Genomic DNA, 23,496 nt, shown 5'->3' with positions numbered 1-23,496 from the left:
AAGCGCCAATCAGCGCGGGCCACGGTGAGCGAGCGAGGACAGGCTGGTGTGGAGCGGCTCGGCTCAGCGAAGAGGAGCGCTATTAACAACTCAGGTTAACTTAGTGTCGCGCAGACTTCAGCTTGCCGGTGATATCAGGCCCTGAAAAGAACCATGCGAGCTCTACTGGGTAAGTAAAGACCCAACTGACACAATACAATACATGTTATGGCTTAATATTGAAACTAGCTTGCTAACAACTTCTCTGTGTCGTGGGAAACGTTGATATGCAGATATCGGAGAGTTGTAGACAGCTAGTTAGCAGGTAGCTAATTCCTAGTAGGAACATTCCGTCAGATGTACAACGTGACTATATTCTGGGCATTCTGAAATCATATGCTTATTCTGACTTGCTTAATTTCCAAAGACGTCGACTGAGAATCAGAGAAAGGATTGAGATGAAGGTACGAGGCTAATTTTGCTTAATTCTCACACTGGCTAGCTTACCAGGCGTTCATTCTGAAGTGTATGCAAAACTACAGTGAACGGGACGAAATACGAAAGACTTGCAGTAGCCAGCTCCCCACTGGAGCAGCTGGACTCGGTTCATTTTAGATTTGCTTAAAAGCCTTATTTTAGGAGTTTTTTAAAAAATAGTGAAGTTGGTTATATTCACATCAACCGTCACAACTTAATCAAGATCAATCCTTACTCCCATAGAAAATGCTTTAAAATCCGATTCCGTTTTTTGTAAACAGGTGTCATTGTACCATTGCACTGTGTGAGGTGCGTTGTTTACTAATGATAGACTGTTACAGATCTGTTAAGCCTTTCAAACAAATGTGGATAGGTGCGTGTACTCCAGCAACCGACTGTTGAGTTTTCTGTCTATTTTCTCTTTTTCACGTTAATGCTCTGGGCCCAGGTTCCCAAAAGCATCTTCATGTTAAGACAGCCTTAACTGGTAGAGCGAATGTTCAGTTGGGCTAAGATGCTGCCTTTGGGGAAACCCAGGCCTGATTTCTCTGCTGTAATTTCAGTACCATGTCTCTAAGGCTTCCTGTTCTTGAACTCATATTTACGTTACTGCATGTGGAAGATGCTCGTATCTGGAGTTTTATGATTAATGCAAAAGTAGTACTTCATATAAGTATTTTATTATGTAGAATTAAACCTGTAACTCCTGTTTTTATGGTTAATTTCTCTGGACTTACACTCACTGACTACCTGTTTCAGGTGTGTTGGTGTGTTCTTTCACTGTCCTCTCTGTCCATGGGATGTACTCTGCCAGTGATGATGTGATTGAGCTCAATCCCTCGAACTTCAACAGGGAGGTCCTGCAGAGTGACAGTCTGTGGCTTGTGGAGTTTTACGCCCCCTGGTGAGTTAAAATGATGTTTTATTTAAATGCTAGTAGCTGATAAGAATAAATGTAATGCGGATATGTATTTGCATAATGCCTGCAACATGCAGATATCTCATTTAAAGATGCCGTACATTTGCTTTATGTGTTCCATTACGTCTTATGGTTCATTTCAACAGGTGTGGACACTGCCAGAACTTGGTCCCAGATTGGAAGAAAGCAGCCACAGCATTGAAGGTGAAATGAGTGTTTATATAATTCTTACTTAACTTACCTGGATTATTTTAGAAATGCTATATATGTGTACTGTAACCTAGACAAATCTTATGCATGTGTCCTAGAACCTATCCAAAAACTAAAGAACTAAACTGAAACTGTTAGCCAGGAGAGTCAGGTTGACAAGCATTGGGGTCTATTCAGGGAAGTCGGATGTGGTTGTTCTTGTTTGTCGTACGTTTTATGATGCTGAAATAATAACTGTCTGAACTCTTTGCTGTAACACAGGGAATTGTTAAGGTTGGTGCTGTTGATGCAGATCAGCACAAGTCACTGGGAGGCCAGTATGGGGTTCGTGGATTCCCGACCATCAAGATCTTTGGGGCCAACAAACATAAGCCAGAGGAATTTCAAGGTACAAATATCTCTTTACATGTGCACAAGCAAGCAAGCAAATAAATAAATAAATAGAGAAGTTTGTTTGTAACTGACCACTCTTCTGGCATTCACTTGTGCTTCTGATTCCCTGGTGTTTCAGAGTTGTGACTTGTTTTCTTGCCTAAAGGTGGACGCAGCAGTCAGGCTATCGTAGATGCAGCGCTGAATTCTCTGCGTTCTATAGTCAAAGACAGACTAAGTGGAAAGACTGGAGGCTCAGACCACAGTAGACAGGTACTGAAGTCTGCATAGATTAATGGGGGTGTGGCCAAGGGGCATCATTCAACCTACCACGGGAAAGCAAAAGTAAAAAAAACACACAAAAAAAGAAATATTAAATGCTGTACCTTTTTAACAAGCTCATATTACTGCTCTATAATGTTGGGACTGAAATTGCAGCTGGATAACTTAAGTTAATTGTTAATAAAATAACTATATATATAATGTACATATAAAAATTCAGTTTCTCTGTCTGCATAACTACCTATTTAGACAATATATGACAAATAAATAACAGATTTTTTGTTGTTTTCTATTTTGGACAATAAGGTTGCACACAACCCTTAGTATCTGTATAATGTAGTCATGTTTAAGTACTATTGTTAATTACATTACAATATTTAATAGAGAGAGTTTTTTGTGAGTAGCCTTGTGTTTTACAGTGGCTCATTTAGTATATAGAGGTTTTATCTGGCTGAAAATTGCGATACTCTTCACAAACTATAACGGACTATTACTGTTCACCATTAAACATTTATAGGTATGAGATGTGAGGTTTGGATGGGTTTCCTAAATTTGAGATGATTTTACGACATAGAGTCCTGAGAACATTTAGTTACAGTAGGCGCTATACTGAAGTAACTGTATTTTAACCTGCCAACTTGTTGTTGTATTTTATTCTTAGATTTGGTTTATTTATTTATTTTTTAGATTTTTTAAAACAAGGAATATGTAAAGTGTACAATTCTGCCTGAAGATGGGGAAAAGTCCTGTCTAATAGATGTGCTTAATAATGTAACAGTAGTATTAGGTTAAAGGCTAATCTACATAACATACACTTGCAGCTTATAATTAATAAAGGTTTGCTCTTTGAAAGAAGGCCCACCTCTTCTAGCAGGCTGACTACACCCCTGATGTTTTGCATTCTCGTAAAGGTTTATTTCACTTCTTATGTTGCCTTTCTTCTAATTTCAGAGTTCTGGTGGCAGCAGTGGTGGTAATAAGAATGATGTCATTGAGCTGACTGATGATAACTTTGACCAGATGGTTTTGAACAGTGATGATGTTTGGTTGGTAGAGTTTTTTGCACCATGGTGTGGACATTGCAAGAAGTAAGTTTATCAAATTATTTACATTGAAATCATAATTATTTAAATACTTTTAAAGACTTTTAAAAATCACTTGAACAGCTTATGTCTGCATTCGCAAAATGACAAAATGGTTTATTAGGTAAATTTAATTGTTTTGAGATAAAGGACCTTCAACTGACAGACATTTGTCCCATTTATCATGCTGTTATGAAGTATCATTTCCAAGTCATGGAACTTATGAGGTAGAGGTTTTGTTAAAAAATGTATGTTGAATATCTTACTTAGTGCTTGTTTTGTGAAGTCCTTATGTAGGTAACTGTAAAATAAAGTACTTTTTATTTCACATCCTCTAGATTAAGTGATTTGTGTTTGTAATCTGGGTTTTAATCTCTAATTTGATATTTTCAGCCTGGAACCTGAATGGACAGCTGCTGCTTCTCAGGTCAAAGAACAAACCAATGGCAGAGTGAAGCTGGGAACTGTAGATGCTACTGTTCACCAGGGCCTGGCAAGCCGCTATGGGGTAATTCTGATTGTTACCATTGCGTCTTGCAATTTTTTTTTTTTTTTTTTTGCTAAAAGAATCAAGTTACATCTTTCAAAACTGTTTACCCTGTAAGATTTAGGATGCTACGTTTTACTTTCACTGTCTTGAATCATTTGTACAACATGCACATACATGCTTTTGTGTAATGTGATTTTCAGGTATTTCTTAGTCTTTGATTTTTAATATTCAAACTTTCTTCTTCTTTTTATTTTATAGATCAGGGGATTCCCTACCATAAAGATTTTCCGTAAAGGAGAGGAGCCAGAAGACTACCAGGGTGGACGCACTCGCTCAGACCTTGTTGCCCGTGCCTTGGACCTTTACTCAGACAACGCACCTCCTCCCGAACTGCTGGAGGTCAGGCTGCCTATCCATGCATCCTTCAACAGTTACTTTGGTTTAAAAATTTAAGCTATTAGGGGAAATGCATTGCCCCACCTCCACCCATCCCCCCATTTGATAAAAACAGTTATTTGACAATGTGAAACCATTTTGCTTTTCAGATTCTGAATCAGGACATCTTGAAGAAAACTTGTGAGGACCATCAGCTTTGTGTGATTGCTGTGTTGCCTCATATTCTTGACACGGGTATGAGTAACCTGTTTTTTGACCTTTTTTATTTTAATGTAAGGTGCAGTCTTACACTAAATTATTTTAAAAAATCTTATAAAGCAGTGTGTCCTTTTCATGACAATGCAATACTAACTCTGTTTCTTCTTGTATGTATAGGTGCAGCAGGTAGAAATGGTTATCTGGAAGTGATGATGAAGATGGCTGAGAAATACAAAAAAAAGATGTGGGGGTCAGTATGTGTTTTTTGCCTTTCTGTGTGGAGTACAGGGTTGACACAAGTCTTATAAAAATGTATTTATTTTCGAAAGGTATGGCAATATAATGACTTTTTTTACTAGTAGATGTATTAATTTGTATTAAATTCTGAGATGACCCATAAAGACCAGGTTGGCATTGTGTATGCTAAACTTTTACTAATTGACGGTCCACAAAAAAAAAAAAAAAATCCAATCACTATTGGAATACAGCAGACACTTTTCATTTCTTAGAGCAGTAATAAGACACATTGAAGTTGATATTTGAAAAATTGTGCAGCAATCCTGGAATAGTCAGTAGGGCTAAAAAATGAATCCTTAATTTCAGAATCGAGGAAATTTAACCAAATAACAAAGAGCTTTTCAGCTGCCTGTGAATGAGTTATACCAAGCAACAGTAACCAAAACAACCATGTGCTGTGTACATGACAACACAACCAACAGGCAGTCTTCTGCTTTTTATTCAGCATTCTAGCCAGAACAAGTGGATTTTCTGGTGTCTTGCTGAAATAGGATATGTGGACCATAATTTATAGAAAATAATTGCAATTTGAATGTCACAAAATTAGTATCATCTTGTAAGAGAGATCATTTGAACTTAAGAATATGATGTAATGACATTGTTATACTAGACGTTTAACAAAAAATGCATTTCTCTCATACCGCAGCTGGCTGTGGACCGAAGCTGGAGCTCAGATGGAGCTGGAGTCCTCTCTGGGGATAGGTGGTTTTGGCTACCCTGCCATGGCAGCTATTAACTCTCGCAAGATGAAGTTTGCTCTTCTGAAGGGCTCGTTCAGTGAGACAGGAATCCATGAATTCCTAAGGTATTCATTCATTCATTCATTCTCTTCCAATATTTAATTACATTAGGCCTCATTCAGCAACCGGAAAGAAGACATTTTAGAAATTACTTCTTAAAACCAACGTACGCAGTCTTTACAAAGATTCTGCTATTCATCTGTGTTGTCATCCATTGCCATTTAAGTGTTCTTATAGATTCTAGGATATCTTAACTGAATCCTCTTTGTCTCATTATAGGGATCTCTCTGTGGGACGTGGCTCGACTTCCACAGTAGGAGGTGGAGCTTTGCCAAAGATCCACACTGTTGAAGCCTGGGATGGGAAGGATGGAGTTGTGAGTAGAAATGTTTATTTATTCGTTCCCCCCTTCCTTGTTTTTTTTTCTCCTCTTTCCATGTATTGTCTGATGTAAAAAGTTACATTTGGTTTTACATGTGTGAAATTCTTTTTTTGTGTGCCCCCCCCTTCAGCTTCCTGTGGAGGATGACATTGACCTGAGCGATGTGGATCTGGATGATCTGGAGAAGGATGAATTATGAGTTCGTTGGCTGGGAGAGCTGATCTAGTTTGGTGTCAAGACCGCACAGATTCAGCCCATAACCCACCTCTCCTCTCCTGTGGATGAGGGGAAAACCAGGACATTAAGTTACTGTACACTCTTGAAACGAAGACTCGTGTTGCTTTTAACTACTCTTCACTAATTTGAAATGAGGGGATCAGGGATTAAATCATGGTTGAACTCAACTTTGTCTCACACACGTCCTTTACATTTGATTGGCTGGTTCATTTGATCTCCCAGTAAGGATGATAAGCAGGTTTATGTAATGTCACTTTTCTCTGTCCAGTTGTCCTCCCTCCAAAATATACAGCTGCAAAATGAAGTTCATGCTTTTTCAGTTTTGATAAAATCTCACGCAGAATACTTTCCTAAGCTGCATTTTTTTTCCAGTGCCATCCATTTCTCTGCATACACTGAATAAAATGGCGTATTTGACAGAATGAGTTAGCCGACACGTGGACTTTCTCTGTCTTTAGGGAATATTCCTAAGAACGGGAAACTGCGCTAGGTTACTGGATATACTTACTGCCATGTATGGGTAATATCTTTTAGAGCTTTTTTTTGCAGTTTTGCAGATGGCCCTGTTCATTTTTATTCTCCCCATAAATGTGACATTGTTTTTTCCTCAAATATTCCTGAGAAGGAAGTCAATGTGTCAATACCCCAGATTTCCATTGTGTTTGTGCTGGACAGGGAACAATGTGGGAATTGTGTAGATTTTTCTTACACAACTTTGTTTTGATTTTTTTTTTGTTATGAAAATAAAAAAAACACAAATTAACTGACTGAATTTTATTACAGATGTAAACACGACATGACATACTTCAAACAACTTTCACCTTTGTGAATGTTTGTGCTCTAAACTATTTTAAATAATGGCTTAATATTCAATTCATACAAATGAATATGCAACATTCAGTGGGAAAGCTGCAGTCCTGTACTTCTCTGACAACAGCACAGCTGGATATTCCAATGGTAGCTACACAGACACAGCACTGTAACTTTATCACTACACCTCTTGCTGACCTCAAATATTACAGAATCACAACACAAATGCTAGTTTTGGCAGTTCACCCATGACAAAGCATAATGTATTGGCAGATGTCTAAACTATGAAAATACGTAAGCTGCAAAAAAGCATTAATTGTCCAGAGACAAGATGTTTTTACAAGACTAAACGCTGAAAGATTTACTGTACCGTGTCCATAAATGAATGTAGATTAATTCCAGAACCCCATTGATCATGCACCTGTATGTCTTCAGGATTTTTTAACTCTGTCATGCAAGTGGTACTTTACTAAGTGCTGCTTATCCATGCATGTTTGCATATTAAGTTTAAATGGAACAACTTGCACATGTGACGTATCCAGAATGGGACCTTTTAACACTTCAAAAATGACCAAATATTTTATTTCAAGATGTAGAAAAATTGCTTCTCAGGGCTCTGACTGATCAGGGACACTTCACTGAGGGATTATAAACTGAACCAGTTAAAATCTTAGTTTTGTGATATGCAAAACTACAGCTCTTACACTGTTTGCCTTCTGAAAATCAAGGGACACAGATCAGGGAACAGTATCCACTTTCACCACAACCTCAAGAATGTACTATGAGTGGGTGAGAACCATAAATGACAGTTGAGCGCATCTGAGTAATAGATTTTCTTCAGACTTTGTGATTTACATTGCATACTCTACTGTGATCGGTGTAGATCTGTTACTCAAATGCAGCCCATGTCTTGGAGAGCAATAAGCTGATCTTCCTGAGGGCTTGTGGCAGGGTTTCCTTTGAGCGCTGCTGCTTGGCTACTTTCAGAACTGGCGAGAGGAACTCTGGTCGGACTGCAGCAGCCTGACGATAGAGGGATCGCTCTTGGCACCTTTGATGAACTCCTCCAGGGAAAGTCTCCCTGCAATATGAAAAGAGGTTAAGGGTTAGTGATTTCATAACCAGTCTGGGGTTATTTCCACATTCTTCTGGGCACAAAAGCTAAATATTCTTGAATGTACACCAGCGTTCCTTTATATGTTCAATTTCTAATATGTATGCGAGGCAAATGTATGCGAGTAGCTGCAGTTCTGAAAGTAAATGACCAGTTACAAAGACCACTGTACACATCATAGCCCATATCATGAAAAATAAATTTTCCCCAATTTTTGAGGTAAAAGAGTTTGATGTGGCATGTAAACATTGCTGCAGTTTCAAAACAATTTCTACCATTCACTACCCTGTCTATTTAGGCCATAAATGGAAAATAAGCTGCAAAAAGTCATGAAAATCAAAACACTTACTTATATCCTTTTCAACCTACAGCCCAGTCATGCTGAAACTATGCTTTTTTTAACAGTACAATGCAGCCTATCCATAAATTCATGGAATCTGGTTTGTTTCACTGCTGCAGCTGACAGCAAAAGTTGGGAAAACAGACAACAGAATATCAATTTCTCCCCATCCAGGTTTATGTCTGTTTCAAAACTAATTCATTTCCATTTTCATTTAGCATTTTTCAACACAAATATGTATTCTACTTCTGTGAAAATACAAAAAAAAGCATCTTAAGACTGTCACCCCCCTTCTAGTTTAGCCAGTTTCCACAAAAGTAGGCCTTTCCTTGGCCTGTCACTATCTTGAAATATCAGCAGACGATTAACTGCCATGTAAGTAATTGCAATTTAATTGTGTTTTTTTGTTCACTGTATGCAGCCAATAAAGTGCAAGCCTAAATTGGCCAAACTGGCCTTCTCACTGTCCATACTTAGTAGCTCCCAAGAGATGACAGACAGCTTAAGCTCAAATAGCTTAAGCTCAAATAAACACTCATTGCTGCCCTTTAAAGATCACACAGCACCAATAAGTAGTTAAACTCTTTTAGATGTTTGTTTTTGTAAGATCCATAACTGTATATTCTGTTCATTGTGATGTAAACATGACTATGAAAACTATATTTTAAAAAATTTGCTCTAATAACTGCAATGAGAAGATTATGTAAACATTATGACAGGCCTAATCTTTCATATATCAGGGAATAAGACCACAGTTCCAAGAGAACAGGGGCAACAGCTTTTCCTATGAACAACTGTCCACTCGCTATGGTCAGATACATTAGTATAATGAATAGAGAACATAGCCTTGTCAGGCTCCTGATTGGAGGACACTAAGCACTGGACTCACAGATGTCAGCCTAGTTAAGTAATATTTCACAGGAGGGAGAGGAACCCTGATGTTTTCCCTCCCATTTGCAGCCAGTTATGTCCTTGAACGTCTGCGGCCACAGACAGCAAATGATAGCACAGCTGGGACTTCAGTCTGAATCTCAGCTGTAGGCTGTATGTGCCCCTTAGTGTCTTTGCTGGGACACTTACAGCTGCTTAAAGGGTAAATTCTCAACAGACATAAAAATACTTTACTTTAAAGTCTCAGGAACTCTCAGGAAGCACAGACTAAAACAAGTCAGATAAGGACAGCTCACCATCGTTGTCTGTGTCCATTTGCCTGAAAATCTTGTCAGTGCGTTTCTCAGGGGTTGACTCATCCTCTGGCATCTTCATCACTGATGACACCATCTTGTAAATAGCCTGTGGTGTTTGAACAAAAACATCAACTGGTTGTGCTTTTAACAGTAATGGCCAGTCATTATAATTTTATGAAGTTCTTTTTCTATACAATATTCTCTGAGTATGAATTATAGCCATCTATAGAGAGTCTATAGGCTTTTTTTTTAAGTGACGACAGAACCTTTGTACTCAATCACCACTTTTGGCAGGAACATATGGCCTGTGGAACACTTGATTGAGGAGAGGTGTTTATTCAGGAGGGCTATATCGCCAAACATTCAACAGAGCCAATATTGATATGGAACAAGCTGCTCTGGCAACGACAACTTACAGAGCAAATACAGAAATGCAAAGAGAGGAATGAAATAAACAAAAGAGGAGAGAAAAGGAAAGCAGTAGGACATATGCTTGGTTTGAAAAAAGAATAAAAATCATAACATTTCCAGAAGCTTCTTAAGAGTGTTTTTTTCTTAAGTATAAGACTTAATCAGAAAAGCTTTTTCAGAAGCTACACATGTTTTGTCTTAGTCTTGTGCTGATGTGCTAATTACAGAAGAATAAACAGCACAATAATCACAGATATTTCATCAAAGCAGCTTCTTTGGAACCAATACTCTTCTCTTACCTGTACTATCTCCAGCATCTCAGCGCGGCTGATGTATCCATTTCCATCCAGGTCGTACATACTGAAGGCCCAGCGGAGCTTCTGCTCCAAGCCTCCACGTGAAGTCACACTCAGTGCAATGATGAACTCTCGGAAGTCGATGGTGGCATCACCGTTGGTGTCAAATGTACGAAAAACATGCTCTGCAAATTTTGAGGCATCCCCATAAGGAAAGAAGTTGGCATAGATTTTCTTGAACTCCTCCACAGTTAAGTGGCCAGTAGGGCAATCTTTGAGGAAGCCCCGGTACCACTCCTGCAGCTCGTGGTCTGTGAACTCTGTGTTTTCCCGCAGGTCATTCAGGACTTCAGGACGCAGTTTGCTGTTCTGTTTACCCATGATGGAACACCCCAGTGGACTTCCAGAACTCCTCTGGTCAATCTCTTCTGTGCCTAGGTTTCTCTCTCTGGACCTACACAAAGGCACATTATGAAAGAACAATAGTAGATGTTTTCAAACACTTGTGCAGCCTTTTTAGAATTTCGTTTGCAGTACAAAAGTTTTTTTGTTCTTTCTTCTGTTTTCTGGCACACAAAGATTCAGCCAGATGGAAACCATGTTACCCAAGCGAGATGAGGGAGTGGAGTTCAGTATCCATGGATACCATTTAATACCTTATTAAGGTGCGAATTTATTGATTTCTTGATGGTGGGGGGTAACGGCCATCTGGGAGAAGAGACAATTCTTACAAAAGGTCACAACTTGCACTACATAACCTAGGGAACCATGACAGTGTGAGTTATCAGCCAGACAATAAGAACCCGCAGTCCTAACTGTTTGGCCCAATGCAGTGGAGGGTATTTTGGTGCCATCCTGCATAGACTTGCATTTTCATTCTACATTTGTAGAATGTGAGTGCTTATATGTCTGTCAATGATAGAAAAAAAAAATTAAGCACAAAACATGTATACATTATATAAGCTGTACTACACTGTACTAAACTGTACTACACTGTACTACAGACCAAAGTATTTCAATGAGTTGAATACTTTGAACCTGACCTATTTTGCGGTTCTAAAGGTTTCAAACTGAAAATCATACCAATCAATTTTATTTAAAAATGTATATGACTACCATTTGTAATAGTACTTAATTATAATATACTGTATGGTTGGATGGTTGCACCACCTGACACTTTGAATAAAAATGTACAAATGCCTAAAAATAATTAAACTTTGATGCACTGAAAATGTATTCACATAAATGACTTACTGTCTTTATTAAAATGTGTATTGAATTATTTAATAGTAAAATAATGGACACCAAAAAGTGCATACCATATTACTGACCTATATGTGTGGAGAGGGCAAGAAGACAAGGCACCATGCTCCTCAAATCTGCATTACAGTTCAAATCTTCTGCATTCTACATTCCTCAACCTCATCTTTGAGCCCATACAGACACTACACAAATACTTCTAAAGTCTATTAATTCAGAAGCCTCCTGATTGTCCCAACTTAAATTCAAGCAGTGGAAACGACACTGCCTAGATTCATTTGCATTTGCTGGTTTACCACCTAACCCATGAAGCTTTGAATGAAAGGACTGAGAACTAAGAAAGAGTTCTAAACACATCATTTTCTTGCGCCATTTCACAGTGGAAAAAAAAATCCTGGATCTTTCAGCACCAGTGACAACATGACGTGCGACATTCAAGAACTGCTGAAAATGCAGGATCTGAAGCTAACAGCCCTGGAGGTCCAGCTGTCTAGAACATCTGGAGGCAGACCTGGCTCCAAGGAGACATGAAAGATGAGAGTGAGTATGCAAATCCACCATTGGTCTTCACAGCTACATGAAGTGTTTTCCTTTTTCTCTCTTTTCTTGGAGGGTCTTATTTAACGTGTGTGTGTGTAAATGACAGAGAGACGGACTGTATTTTCAGATGCAACCTAGAAAAAAAAATCCAAATCCAAAGTCACAAAGAGAGACCCAAAAATAAATAAACAAGTAAACAAATAAATTACACTGAGATCCCAGTTTCCTAGGCAGCGGGACAGAGGATTTCGAATAGCATACATGAAATTATATGGAAACCACATAAGAGAAGAGGTGGCTGGCAAAATTTAATGATAGGTTATATAATTCAGCCTACACCCTCCAGTTAACCCATAAAAGCTTTATTGGACTGAAAGAGAAATGGCCATGTGTGTCTGTGTGCGCTGTCCTGTCCTCTCTTCTTTCCATGTTTGTCTCTTGTCCTTAATGTCTTACTTATTTACAATTTTCTATAATCGGATTTGAATCAATCTTGACGCATGTCTGCTGTTGCCATGGCTCTTGCAGTCAGTACAGGATTTGGCTTGACAACAACAAATGAGGCTAGGTATAGTCCTAATTTTGCTGGCAGGAAATAAACTCATGCGCAGAAGCAGATGTACTGAGCCATTTTCATGTTTCTAAGAAAGTGTGTTTGTATGGCTACACACAGCTAAAAACGGCTGTTCCGGTTAAAAAAATGGCTGTTCCTGTTTTTTGCACAGCTAGGCTTATTATCCTTGAATGAGCCAGGACTGTTCGTACTGCACTACAGTATCATAGGACAGCATTATTAGGACACAAGACTGTATTTTCATATTTTTTCCACAGTGCCTTCTCCAGTAGTTTCACCGAGTCTGTTGTCTGAAGAGGAGCGCGATCACATACAACTCTTCCCTAGAATAAGAGCCACATGTAGCTGCTGGTCAGCTCCTTGGCAGCCCAAAGACAGACATAAACACGGGTGGAGTTCTCTGCTCCCTCCTCCTTTCCCACTAACACTGAGCAAGCCACAAGACACCCAGAACTTTCCAGTCAGAAGAACAAAAATGCAGACTCAAAATGGAGTCACATGGAAAAAGTGCAAGGGTCCCCACAGGCCCTATTTTAGTTAAAATAACAACGTCACAGAGGTGGCGCAACTACACAGCTGAAATTTAGGCAGATGTATTCCGTATGACTCAATATCAGAACGGATTTCAGTATAAACTGGATGAGGAAGTCGAAAATAGACCACATTTTCTGAAGTGGTGGTGAAAAAAAGCTGTTCATAGCACATAATTTCTGGGGAGAAAAACACAGAGCAACTACTCATGATTGCAGATCTAATCACCATTTCTGAGTAAGCACCGTTTGTAAAAAGACCCACTACAGATCCCTGGGAGTGGAAAACAGATGTCATGCTGCCCAAATTTCCCAGGATTTCCCAGGATTCTGCAGTGACCTGTGCCTCACAGGTCTTGAGCCCATCGTTTTATAGGTGCTGGCTTCGCAAGCAACATGAGGCTTGTAAAGCTACATCTCTGCTAAAGCAGCCTGGAAATGTGTTCCTGTTATGGACCTTTTGGTTTCAACAGACAGAAATGATGTGAACCATACCACAGAATGTCCAGTTCAACCCCCTCTTACCAAAAATGGCTTGTAGCACTTTCCAATAGCACTAACACAGTAGAGTTTGTGTTATTTGAAAATGGCTGCCTTTTGATACTGTTGATGCATGTTTGAGATTTTTTCCTGTTTCTATTTAGGAATAATAATCGGTGTTTACATGATGCATGCTTGAGATTTTTGCTGAAAGACCATGTTGACTACATTGAACTGCATGTTTTAAGTCTCAGTCACTAGAGATTATGTGTCAAAATACCAGCATGACTAAATATCTAAAATATTCCGCCGTGCAAATGCTCCATTTTCTTTGGTTCAACTCATAGATTCAGTGGTGAAAAGGTCTGTTTTGGTAGTCCAGGCTCTAGAGTACAATGACTGAAGCAGTGCCGCTCTCTAGGCCATGACTGCATGTCTTTGTCACTCTGTCTCCACTCACAGCAGCCCACATTCCAAGCGCATAGTCCTCCTCCATGTTGTCCGTGCAAATAGGATGTTCTTTTGTATGCTGCCACCATCACGAAATATGCATTTCCTAACCAGTCTACTGCACAAGCCAAATCTCCCCTTTAAACTACAGAGCTCCACACTCCAACAGAACGTCCTCAACTTTATTAACACTTGTTTTATAACCTAATCTCCATCATATGTATTTGTCTGCATCTGCATATAGTTCACTACCCAGTACATGTAAGAGTCGAAAACCCGTTGACCAAAACTCACTTACAATAGAAGCCAAAGGGCTAGTGCTTAAAGAACATGCCTGTTCTCATCTATTATAAGTGAGTTTAGAGTCAACAGGTTTTTTGTTCTCTGCTAAAAATAAGTAAATTATTGCCCAAGGTTATTGACTGAATACTACTTGTTTCTTTAACAACTACAACCCTCTGGAATCCTATTTCTTACCTACTATGAAACCTACTTCCAGCGTTTTCTGTCTTCTTACTCAGGAGCACTTCCACCACAAGCACTCTCACTGGAAACACAGTGACACACTGTGTGGGTTTGAACACGTCAGCTGCCTCGGTGCAATTCTCCCGGTGGCTGTACAGTAGCAGGGAATCATCTCTGACCCATCATGCATAAAACATCAACTCCATTAACCTCTTTGTGTTCGCATCTGTGTTGAGCCTCATTAAGTCCCCGTCCCCAAAAAGCAGGGTAACCAAAATCCATCCTGACAGGTGTCAAAAGATCAACAGCACAGAAATCCAATGTCTTTCTCCTGCTCCACTGGACCATAAGATGTCACTAAAACAAACAGCTCACACGCTCGCTCATCAGAGTCCTGGGAGTTTTTTCTCCCCCCAGAATAGACTGATGTCAAACCAAGCGTCGAAAGGTCGTCTCATAAGTTTTCATTGACTGCTCCAGAGACGTGAATAGACTGCAAAAAACAATGTGCCTTATGTTGACTGCATCTGTCAAGGCTGTATGATAAGAAACTGATTTGTCTCATGTAAGGCTGAGCCAAAATAAGCACAAAGGGTCAACTAGGCCCGCTGTAAGGTTGACTGCATGCCTCTACAGGGCTTTAATTGCTTAAACATGAGTAATCGACCCCTGCTCCTGTTGTGGGGACATGCTGTGACCCCTGAGGTGACCTCAGCACAACAGCAATTAGTCACAAATATGCCTAACAAACAATGGCATTGTTCAAGGTGCAATGCAATAGGTACACAAAACTGCACTCTTTTCTAAAGCATGTTCTTAAAGCGTCATTTTTTGATCATTAATATTGTTACAGCTGAATTTCTTCTGTCAGTGAGAATCAAAAGTGGTGAGTGACATTAGGAAACACTGGAAGTGGAGCACAGACTGTGGTAATCACACCTGCTGCATTACTTAAATGACACCCCCGCCCTATTTCATGAACAGATTTCAAAGGCGCAGGAATAGACTTCATATTATCAACATAATCTCCAAGCTGACCTCATAAATCCGTCTGAATTGGATCATTAATGGTTAAATACGTTCACGCCACACCTACCATCCACCCTTCACTCTGCGAAACAGTTAAGAGATTATGATAATGATAAAACAAAGACATTGGGCTTACTCATATTTTCATATTGGGGTTAAAATAACGTCGGTTTAGAATTTACTATTCTGCTACAAGTTAAAGCTTAAAAGCTAACGGCTCAACACTGAACGCCAAGCTCGTAAGGTGGTCTTTCACTGACAGGTGGTCGAATTTAAAATTAAAAATGCAGCCTGTCATTTTGGCACGAACTTAATAGAAACGTCAACTTACCGAGAAGAAGTTGAAAAGAAGCGAGCGACACCGTTTTTTGACCAAAGCAGGCTTGGTCCGCCTGGCTTATGTTGGAGGAGAGGAGTGTCCTCAGTTAGGCTAATGGAAAAAACAAGTAAAAGTGCACATACAGCCACCTGAAACTACGAGACTTTCAAAGTAAGCTATCCTTAAAAGTGTCCGTCAGCCTAGAGAGGTAACCGCGCGGTCTTTAAAAGGCTTATCTGACAACACATCAGTATCTTTGACTCCTCGGAGAACAGAATCGACCCCATCGTTTCTCAAACAAACACTTGTAAGCCCATCATCGGTGAGGCCAGCAGGAGGTATCCGACACCCTACATCTCCGTGCTCGGTTGTCAATGGGCGCGTCCAAAACTATTTGTAGGGGGATGCTGCTGACATATTTCATTACATTACGCATTTCTCTGTGCCAGTTTATTCTCTTCAAGAAAAGATATGACGCTCACGTGTGAACTGAATGCTGAAATGTATTTCGTTCCTTCAAAATATAAAAATATTTGCACACAGACCGTCGCGCTTTTGCGAAAGCCTCCTACTCCAGTGCGTGGTTCAGTCCATACCCTCTCCGTTGTCGTGACCATGGAAAGAATATTTTTGAGTCAACTGGAAAATGAAAGTGGTTTCTTTACAGTACTTAATAGCACTTAAAATATCAAATTATGACACATTGGTCTGATTTATTGGCGGTTACTTTTATCATCGATAGTCTGAATTAGCAGTTTGTCGGTTCATGTGTATGTTACAGTACATTAGACGGTGTAGGGTATCAGAGAGCTTTAACGTTAACTGGTCACAGGCAAATCTTCTCTTTCTGAAATTACGTTTATCCACCAAGATCCACCAAGATTGCTTTGTTTGGTTGCTCAGCAGAGGGCAGTAGTTACTTTCAGCTCCAAACTACTGGAGGAGGGCAACCTGGAGGAAATGGATCCTATCTTGAGAGAGAGAGAGAGAGAGAGAGAGAGAGAGAGAGAGAGAGGCAGTCACGGTAAGAAAGTGTAGTTGGTCATTCTCTTTTTACAGGTGATGACTGGCATATAGACTTATCCCAATTCAGCAAAGTTAACCTACTTCCTTCCTTTGCCACTTCCATTATTTTAATTAAAATCTTTTCATTGGGAAAATGCGCACTGGAGGGGTGAGCAACCTTTTTGTGGCACTTTGGCTAACTAATGTTATGGATGAGATTAACCGATGCTGCCCCGTGTGAAAATGTCACACGTCACGCGCAGTGAGCGGGATCCTTAATCTCCCTGAACTGGGATCAGCCCTGCAAACTGGGCAGTTCAGAAGGTCTCTGGTGAGCTCCACTAGGGGGCATTACATGTTGCTGGTCAGATTTTGGACCTGCTGTAACACAAATGAGCAGTAAACATGTGTGTAACAGTTTTTTTTCATATGCATCATGCAAGTCCATATTTTAACTGTAGTGTGTTAATCATATTACCTTTATCACTGTGTTTGATTTGTATATTTTAGATAACCATGTAAAAAAAAGACCACTGGAACCAAATCTGAATGGCTTTAAATTGAAATTCCTTCAATTTTTCAAAATTTCTTCAGGTGTAAAGATGTAAACAAAGTCATTTGAAGTGCTTTGATATGAAATGCTCCATTCTAGAGAAACTAGAGACAACGTTTTGTCACAGTGGTGGTGATGGGAACCAGATATCCAAAAAGTTGAAAGCCTCTAAAATGTTAAAATGATTACATGTAATTGTTATGAGTGCTTTGCCTAAGCCCTAAGCCCTAAGACCCTGTTTTATGTTGGTTTTGAGATAAGAGTTTGGCATAAAACATTTTTTCAAACTCGTTGATTGTGGAGAGCTACTTGCTGGGTGCAAAATAGTACCCAAATAAAGCTTTTTTTCAGATTCAAAACTATTTTACTCCATACCAACATTACATAGAAAAACTCAGAAAACACATGTAGGCCCTTTGGTGGTTTTAGATACCCTTTTTTAGGGTTTTAGGGTTTTTTAGTAAAGACAATGATTCTACAAAGAACCATGAACACTCAAAGACTTACTTGCATACTAAAACGGTTCTTTACATGGTGAAATCATTCACAGATTGATGGAGAATGTGTTGTATATAGTTCAAATTAGCACCTAAACTCAAACACACGGCAAATAAAAGAGCCCTTTTTGAAAACCATATACAGCACATTGTCCATCAATCTGAAGAATGATTTCACCATGCAAAGAGCCATTTAAGCATGCAAATGGCTCTTTGAATGTTCATGGTTCTATATAGAACCACTGTTTTCACTCAAGAACCCTTAAAGAACCGTATTTTGTGTGTAGTAAATATAATTGCTATATTTGTGTTGTGTTGTAGTTGGTATGGTGTAGTGGGTAACACCTCTGCACTGTAGCCTGGGTTCAATCCTCCACCTGGGTAAGCCTACACTATACCAAAAAAGAGTCCTTGGGCAAGACTCCTAACACCACCTTCGCCTACCTGTGTAAAAAATGATCAAATTGTGAGTTGCTGTGGAAAGAGCATCTGCCAAATGTCATAAATGTAGAATTCCGACTCCTTGTTCCTATTATCACCCATGTAAAAAAATCTGAGTTGTTAGGTTTCTCTAGAATGGAGCATTTCACATCAAACCACTCTGAATGACTTTGTTTACATCTCAAAGATGTATTATGCAGACTTTTGGAAAAATCAGTGCAACCCCCACCCCCAGTAGTTTCCTGTAGAACATCTTTAGGTTCCATAATCCATCAAATGCATCTAAAATTTGATAAGCTATTAGAATCCTTTATATTACGATGCCAGAAAAATTGCATTTCTTGCCATTGAAAATCACTAAACCACAAGGATCCAACAGAAAACTTTATTGAAACTTTTCTAGCACTTCAGAAAAATCATAGACTGTTCTTGGTTTTGAATAATTCAACATTCTTACAAGATCTTTGAATTCACTTTTTTTTCACTCAATTAATCAATTCATGTGCAGATGTTCAAGCACCCCAGCATATCTCAGACAAACATCCTTAGCCAGCCTCTGATAGAAAAAAAAACAATTAACCTCTGATACTTTTCTCACCAAAGGGACAAATTACTTTATCCTATTTTTAATTTTAAAAGAGCCAATATTTATTGTCTTTTGTCAAGCTGCAATATATTTAGCTAAATAGACTCAGCTACCTCACACAGGGGGCTAATGTAAGTTTAAGGACATGTTTTGACGCTGAGTCCAAAAGCACAGTCAGTCCCTACAATTATTGATCACCTAAACTGCTCATCGGACATTCTGGGGCAGTGATCCTTTATGAGCACTGCATGCTGGCCTGCAAAGGTTTCTAAAGAGTTTAGTAATTAGTGCACAATCCACATATGGAAACTTATTTTCGGCAAGAAATCATGAAAACACCAAAGCTTGTTAGCAGATGTTTTCATGCTTCATGCATATCACTGCCACTTAATATGCAGCAAATGGCCTCCTCCAGAGCCTAATTTAACACTTCCAGTCAAGTGGATCAAGGTATTCATGAACGTGTGAATCCAAGAGTGAGGTGTGTTAGACTAGGTCTGCTTTCCAGTAGTAGAATAGTTGGCTGCTAAAAAAGAAAGAAAAAGACAAAAATGTGAGAAAGCCTGTCTAATTAATAGATAAAGAATTAAACAGCAAAACTGGTACATGGAGGTTCTGGAGTTTAGTGCCATTGATTTTTGTTTCTGCATTTGTTTTTGCATCAGCTTTGCCAGTGAGATTGCAAGCTCATGTCACCATCTCTCTTCAACATCCAATAGGGCACCAGGACAAAGTTTAGAATTATTTGTTTATGCTTAGTTAAATCAAGGTTGGAATCCTAAGTTTGTTACTCAAATAATCCTGTCAAACATACAGTGTTGCAGAAAATGAGAATATTCCAGATGCACTGTGCTGTGTTAGTGTAATGTGGAATAATATACTTTGTCCATAACAACAGATTCTGATAAATTTGTAGTTCACGTGTGCACTGACCTCAAATCAATTTTTAGTTCATGCAGTCAAGCAGTGATTCCAGACAATTCCAGTCTGATTACAGGGTACAGTTTGTACCGTGTACGTAGGTAATTTACTTAGCCAGCTGACCGACATTGGCTCTTTTCAGTGATAATTATTTGGATGAGAGTTAAGTGATTAGAGTGGAACTCTGACCACTGCTGTCTTTTCTGTATCTTTATGGTGTACAAAACACATTCAGTATAAATCTGTACACATGCCACTTCTGACACACACACACACATATTATTCATGTTTGACTGGGGTGGTGTAATCCAGAGCACCTTCTTTACAGTGGACCAATCTACTGTCCCAGTTTTAAGTTAGTTATGCTATTTTCAGTAAGTTAATATAGATGATGTGCACCATTTTAGCCATATGATACACTGTATACCTGTTCAGTTTACAGAGTACTGCTCCTGACTATACTATCAATCTGCTAGCCTGTACTATGTTCCACGAGACAAAAAGGCAATTTGTTAATGCCCAGAAGAGTAAGAGCTACTGTGCAAAAGGCACCTGAAAATGTATATTTAAAAAGGCATTTATTTGGGCAGCAACCATTTACTTGCTCAGACAGACATTAATGTTAGAATAGTATGGATCATTCTAATTAATTGATGGAAAGTCGAAGTTGCAAAGACATTTCAGACTTTTAACTGACTTAGAGTTCAGAATAAAATACTTTTGAGTCACCTTATACCATAATTATGTTTATTTTATTTCCATAACTAAATAATTGAACGCTAGTTTTTTCACTGTCAAAACAACAATAGCTCCTCCAAAACCACATGTCTTAGTAGTTACTGCTTCGTGACAATTTTAGCAAATTTTGAGCATAACTCAAAATGCTAGCCCATACAGGACTAGCAAACACAGCTTTGAACAGTTTTATGCACATAAAACTGTGAGAGGAAACCCACGCAGACAACATGCAAACTCCACACAGAGAGGACCCCGGTCACCCGGCCGGGGAATCGAACCCAGGGTCTCCTCGCTGCGAGGCGACAGCGCGACCCATCGTGCCACCGTGCCGCCTCTGTAAGGGATGGGGTGAGAAATAAAGCTGTGCATTGTACCACACTATAATACCTCGCATTTACCAAGCTTTAATGCAATAGTATTAGATAGAAACTATAGTTTAAGTAACTGATGCTGGTGTATGTTTGTATATAATAGACTGTAGAAAAATGTATGCAGGACAAAATCTATTGACTTTGAGACATTTTTGTTTACTGTAGAGTGTGACAGTAGTGACTTTTTGGCTTAGACCCAGAGTTCCTTATTTTCAAAAGACTCCAAATAAAAAATGATGCACAACCTTAGTGATCTATAGTAGTTCAGATTCTTTTTGTTGTAACATTCTTACCTTGAAGATGATGTTTGAATGCATTTTATATGTTTTGTTGTTCCAACCATGATGGTGTTTTATGTTACAGTTTGCTGGTTCATCAGGTGATATCACTGATTTTCTCTTTGATCCATTGCCAAGGAATATCAAGGCCATCATTCTGATAAAAGTGTGTGTGAGTGTGTGTGTTTGTGTGTGTGTGTGTATGTTTGTGTGTCTGTGGCTAGTAGAATTTATGGTTAAGGTCTCCAGGAAATGAAAGGAAGTCTATATAATTCTCCATTTGTGTTTGTATGTTGGGGGGAGGTCCCTGTAGTTCTTATAAAGACTGACACAAGTGCATGTTACTATACCAAGATCTCCTAAATGAGTGATTTTCTATTAAGAATTAATTGCTGCAACGTTTATGATCAACGCATGTAATTAACTCCATTGCGGAGAGCTGATACAAATTCAGAGAACTGTTAGTACCAATTAAGTGATGTAACTCCAGTGCAGTGATAAATTAACAATTGTGCTGTAAACAGTGAAATGTCTGAAATCTGCAGCGCCTGAGTGGTGCAATAACTACAAATGACGAAAGTGTAGACACCAACTCTTTATGGAGTGTAAATTTAACTTAAACTGTTGTTGATTTATATTTACGCTGAAAAAAAAAACAGGCATAGCTTCTCTGCTATGTGTTGGATTATATACGCTCTCAGACCTGTAGCTTTTTCTAGGTCTGAGAGCTTATGAGCGTAGATCACAAATCCTACATGAGTAAACACATTTCTCCTGGCACACACCTCTTCAGTGATGCCCCTGTGACCCCTCTCTTAATTCATATGTAGCCTATTTCTGCCTGCCTCCCATGAACTCCTGATTTTCCATGCAGCAGAACTGATTCCTCATGGTGGACTCTTCACTGTCTTAAAGGGGAACCCCATCGATTTTTCAAAATTTAGTGGTTGAGATGTAAATGAAGCCATTTAGCAGGGTTTGATGCGAACTGTTACATTTTAGAGAAACCTTGTCACAATTGGCTCCTCCCACTCCATGTGCTTTTTGTTTTGGTCTTCCATGTGCGTTTAGTTTGGTTTAGCCCCCTCCTTTCATGACTCCACCCCTGACTGTCTACACCTGTTTTCCATCTGTCCCTCGTTTTCCCTGTGTATTTAAGCCCTGTGTTTGCCCTTTGTCTTGACTGGTTGGTGTTTGAATCTCTGTCTGTGTTGGATGTTCTGTTTTTTTTTCTGTTCTGCTGTATTCTGGTTTATGTCATGTCTGCCCCCCGATCTATCCGTGTTGGCTATGTGAACCTGGACCGTTTAGACTATGATTTTGGATTTGCCCTTAATAAATCTCGTTTGTCTCCACGCATGCGTCCGCCTCCTGCCTCATGGCTGTGAATAAATTCAAGTTAGTAAGTTTCTCTACAATGACCCAATTTCACATCAGACCACTGTGAATGACTTCAAGGACTGAATTATGCAGCTCTAATCTATGGAATTGACATGTTACACTATTTTTCCCAGTTCCTCACTGTCAGCACTGCATTAAAAACAGACATGATTTTGTAGTGGAAATCACTGCATGGGCTCAGAAACACTTCTGAAAAACACGGTCTGTAAACACAGTTCATCACTGCATTCACAAATGTAAGTAAAAACTCTAAAATGTAAATATAAACCTATATGTTAACAAGAACCAGAAACACTGCCACCTTCTCTGGACCTGAGCTCATTTAAAATTGACTGAGGGGAAGTGGAAAAGTGTCCTGTGGTCCAAAACATCATTTGAAATTCTTTTTGGAAATCATGGACATTGTGTCCTCTGGGCTAAAGACCACTCAGTTTCTTATAAGTGCACAGTTCAAAGCCAGTATTCATGATGGTATAGATGTGCGTTATTGCACTTGGCGTGGGTGACTTGCACATCTGTGAAGTCACCATTAATGCTGAACAATGTATATAAGTTTTGTAGGGGAAGGTTTAGATTATTTCAGCAAGACAATGTCAAACCACATTCTGCCTGTGTTAAAACAGCATGGCTCCTGGTGCTGAACTGGCCTGTCTGTAGTCCAGACCTATCACCACTGAAGACATTTGCTGCATTATGAAATGAAAAATAAAACAAAAGAGACCACAAACAGCTGAAATCCTATATTAAGCAAGAATGGGAAAACATTTCACTGTCAAAACTACATCAGTTCCCACACAGTGTTCTTAAAAGAAGAGGTGATGAAACACTGTGGTAAACAT

At 39.2% G+C, this 23,496-nt stretch overlaps 2 protein-coding genes across 3 annotated transcripts; one reads left to right on the top strand and one right to left on the bottom strand.

The window, feature by feature from the left end:
* The first annotated feature begins 12 nt into the window (after nucleotides 1–12).
* Nucleotides 13–6,228, top strand: pdia6 (protein disulfide isomerase family A, member 6). Its single transcript, XM_017682871.2, has 13 exons — nucleotides 13–169; nucleotides 1,216–1,360; nucleotides 1,522–1,579; nucleotides 1,847–1,973; nucleotides 2,124–2,230; nucleotides 3,191–3,327; nucleotides 3,715–3,829; nucleotides 4,070–4,210; nucleotides 4,357–4,441; nucleotides 4,583–4,655; nucleotides 5,349–5,507; nucleotides 5,722–5,818; nucleotides 5,955–6,228. Exons 1-13 carry the CDS (start codon nucleotides 154–156, stop codon nucleotides 6,021–6,023), a joined length of 1,329 nt encoding a protein of 442 aa, XP_017538360.1. The 5' UTR covers nucleotides 13–153; the 3' UTR covers nucleotides 6,024–6,228.
* Nucleotides 6,229–6,820: 592 nt separating this feature from the next.
* Nucleotides 6,821–16,224, bottom strand: hpcal1 (hippocalcin-like 1). 2 transcript variants are annotated; one of them, XM_017682882.2, is made up of 4 exons: nucleotides 15,879–16,224; nucleotides 10,223–10,673; nucleotides 9,513–9,618; nucleotides 6,821–7,952 (listed from the first exon to the last, which is right to left on the bottom strand). In XM_017682882.2, the coding sequence occupies exons 2-4, from the start codon at nucleotides 10,598–10,600 to the stop codon at nucleotides 7,855–7,857; spliced, it is 582 nt and encodes a 193-aa protein (XP_017538371.1). In that variant the 5' UTR covers nucleotides 10,601–10,673; nucleotides 15,879–16,224; the 3' UTR covers nucleotides 6,821–7,854. The 2 variants fall into 2 exon arrangements, with proteins under 2 accessions (XP_017538371.1, XP_017538381.1); XM_017682892.2 differs by lacking the exon at nucleotides 15,879–16,224 and adding an exon at nucleotides 14,531–14,690.
* Nucleotides 16,225–23,496: the final 7,272 nt, after the last annotated feature.

Source organism: Pygocentrus nattereri, chromosome 4, assembly GCF_015220715.1.
Source record: "Pygocentrus nattereri isolate fPygNat1 chromosome 4, fPygNat1.pri, whole genome shotgun sequence".
NCBI classification, from domain to species: Eukaryota; Metazoa; Chordata; class Actinopteri; order Characiformes; family Serrasalmidae; genus Pygocentrus; species Pygocentrus nattereri.
Note: the sequence above shows the minus strand (reverse complement) of the source record. Positions and strands in the feature narration are given on the sequence as shown.

What these genes read in the sequence shown, in the direction of transcription:
- pdia6 (XM_017682871.2), top strand. An exon ending in GTGGAGTTTTACGCCCCCTG is followed by an intron (nt 1,361 to 1,521) that starts GTGAGTTAAAAT and finishes TCATTTCAACAG; the next exon opens with GTGTGGACACTGCCAGAACT. An exon ending in TACAAAAAAAAGATGTGGGG is followed by an intron (nt 4,656 to 5,348) that starts GTCAGTATGTGT and finishes CTCATACCGCAG; the next exon opens with CTGGCTGTGGACCGAAGCTG.
- hpcal1 (XM_017682882.2), bottom strand. Translation starts at nt 10,600, where the DNA reads ATGGGTAAACAGAACAGCAAACTGCGTCCTGAAGTCCTGAATGACCTG. An exon ending in AGATGCTGGAGATAGTACAG is followed by an intron (nt 9,619 to 10,222) that starts GTAAGAGAAGAG and finishes CAAACACCACAG; the next exon opens with GCTATTTACAAGATGGTGTC. An exon ending in AATGGACACAGACAACGATG is followed by an intron (nt 7,953 to 9,512) that starts GTGAGCTGTCCT and finishes TTCATATTGCAG; the next exon opens with GGAGACTTTCCCTGGAGGAG.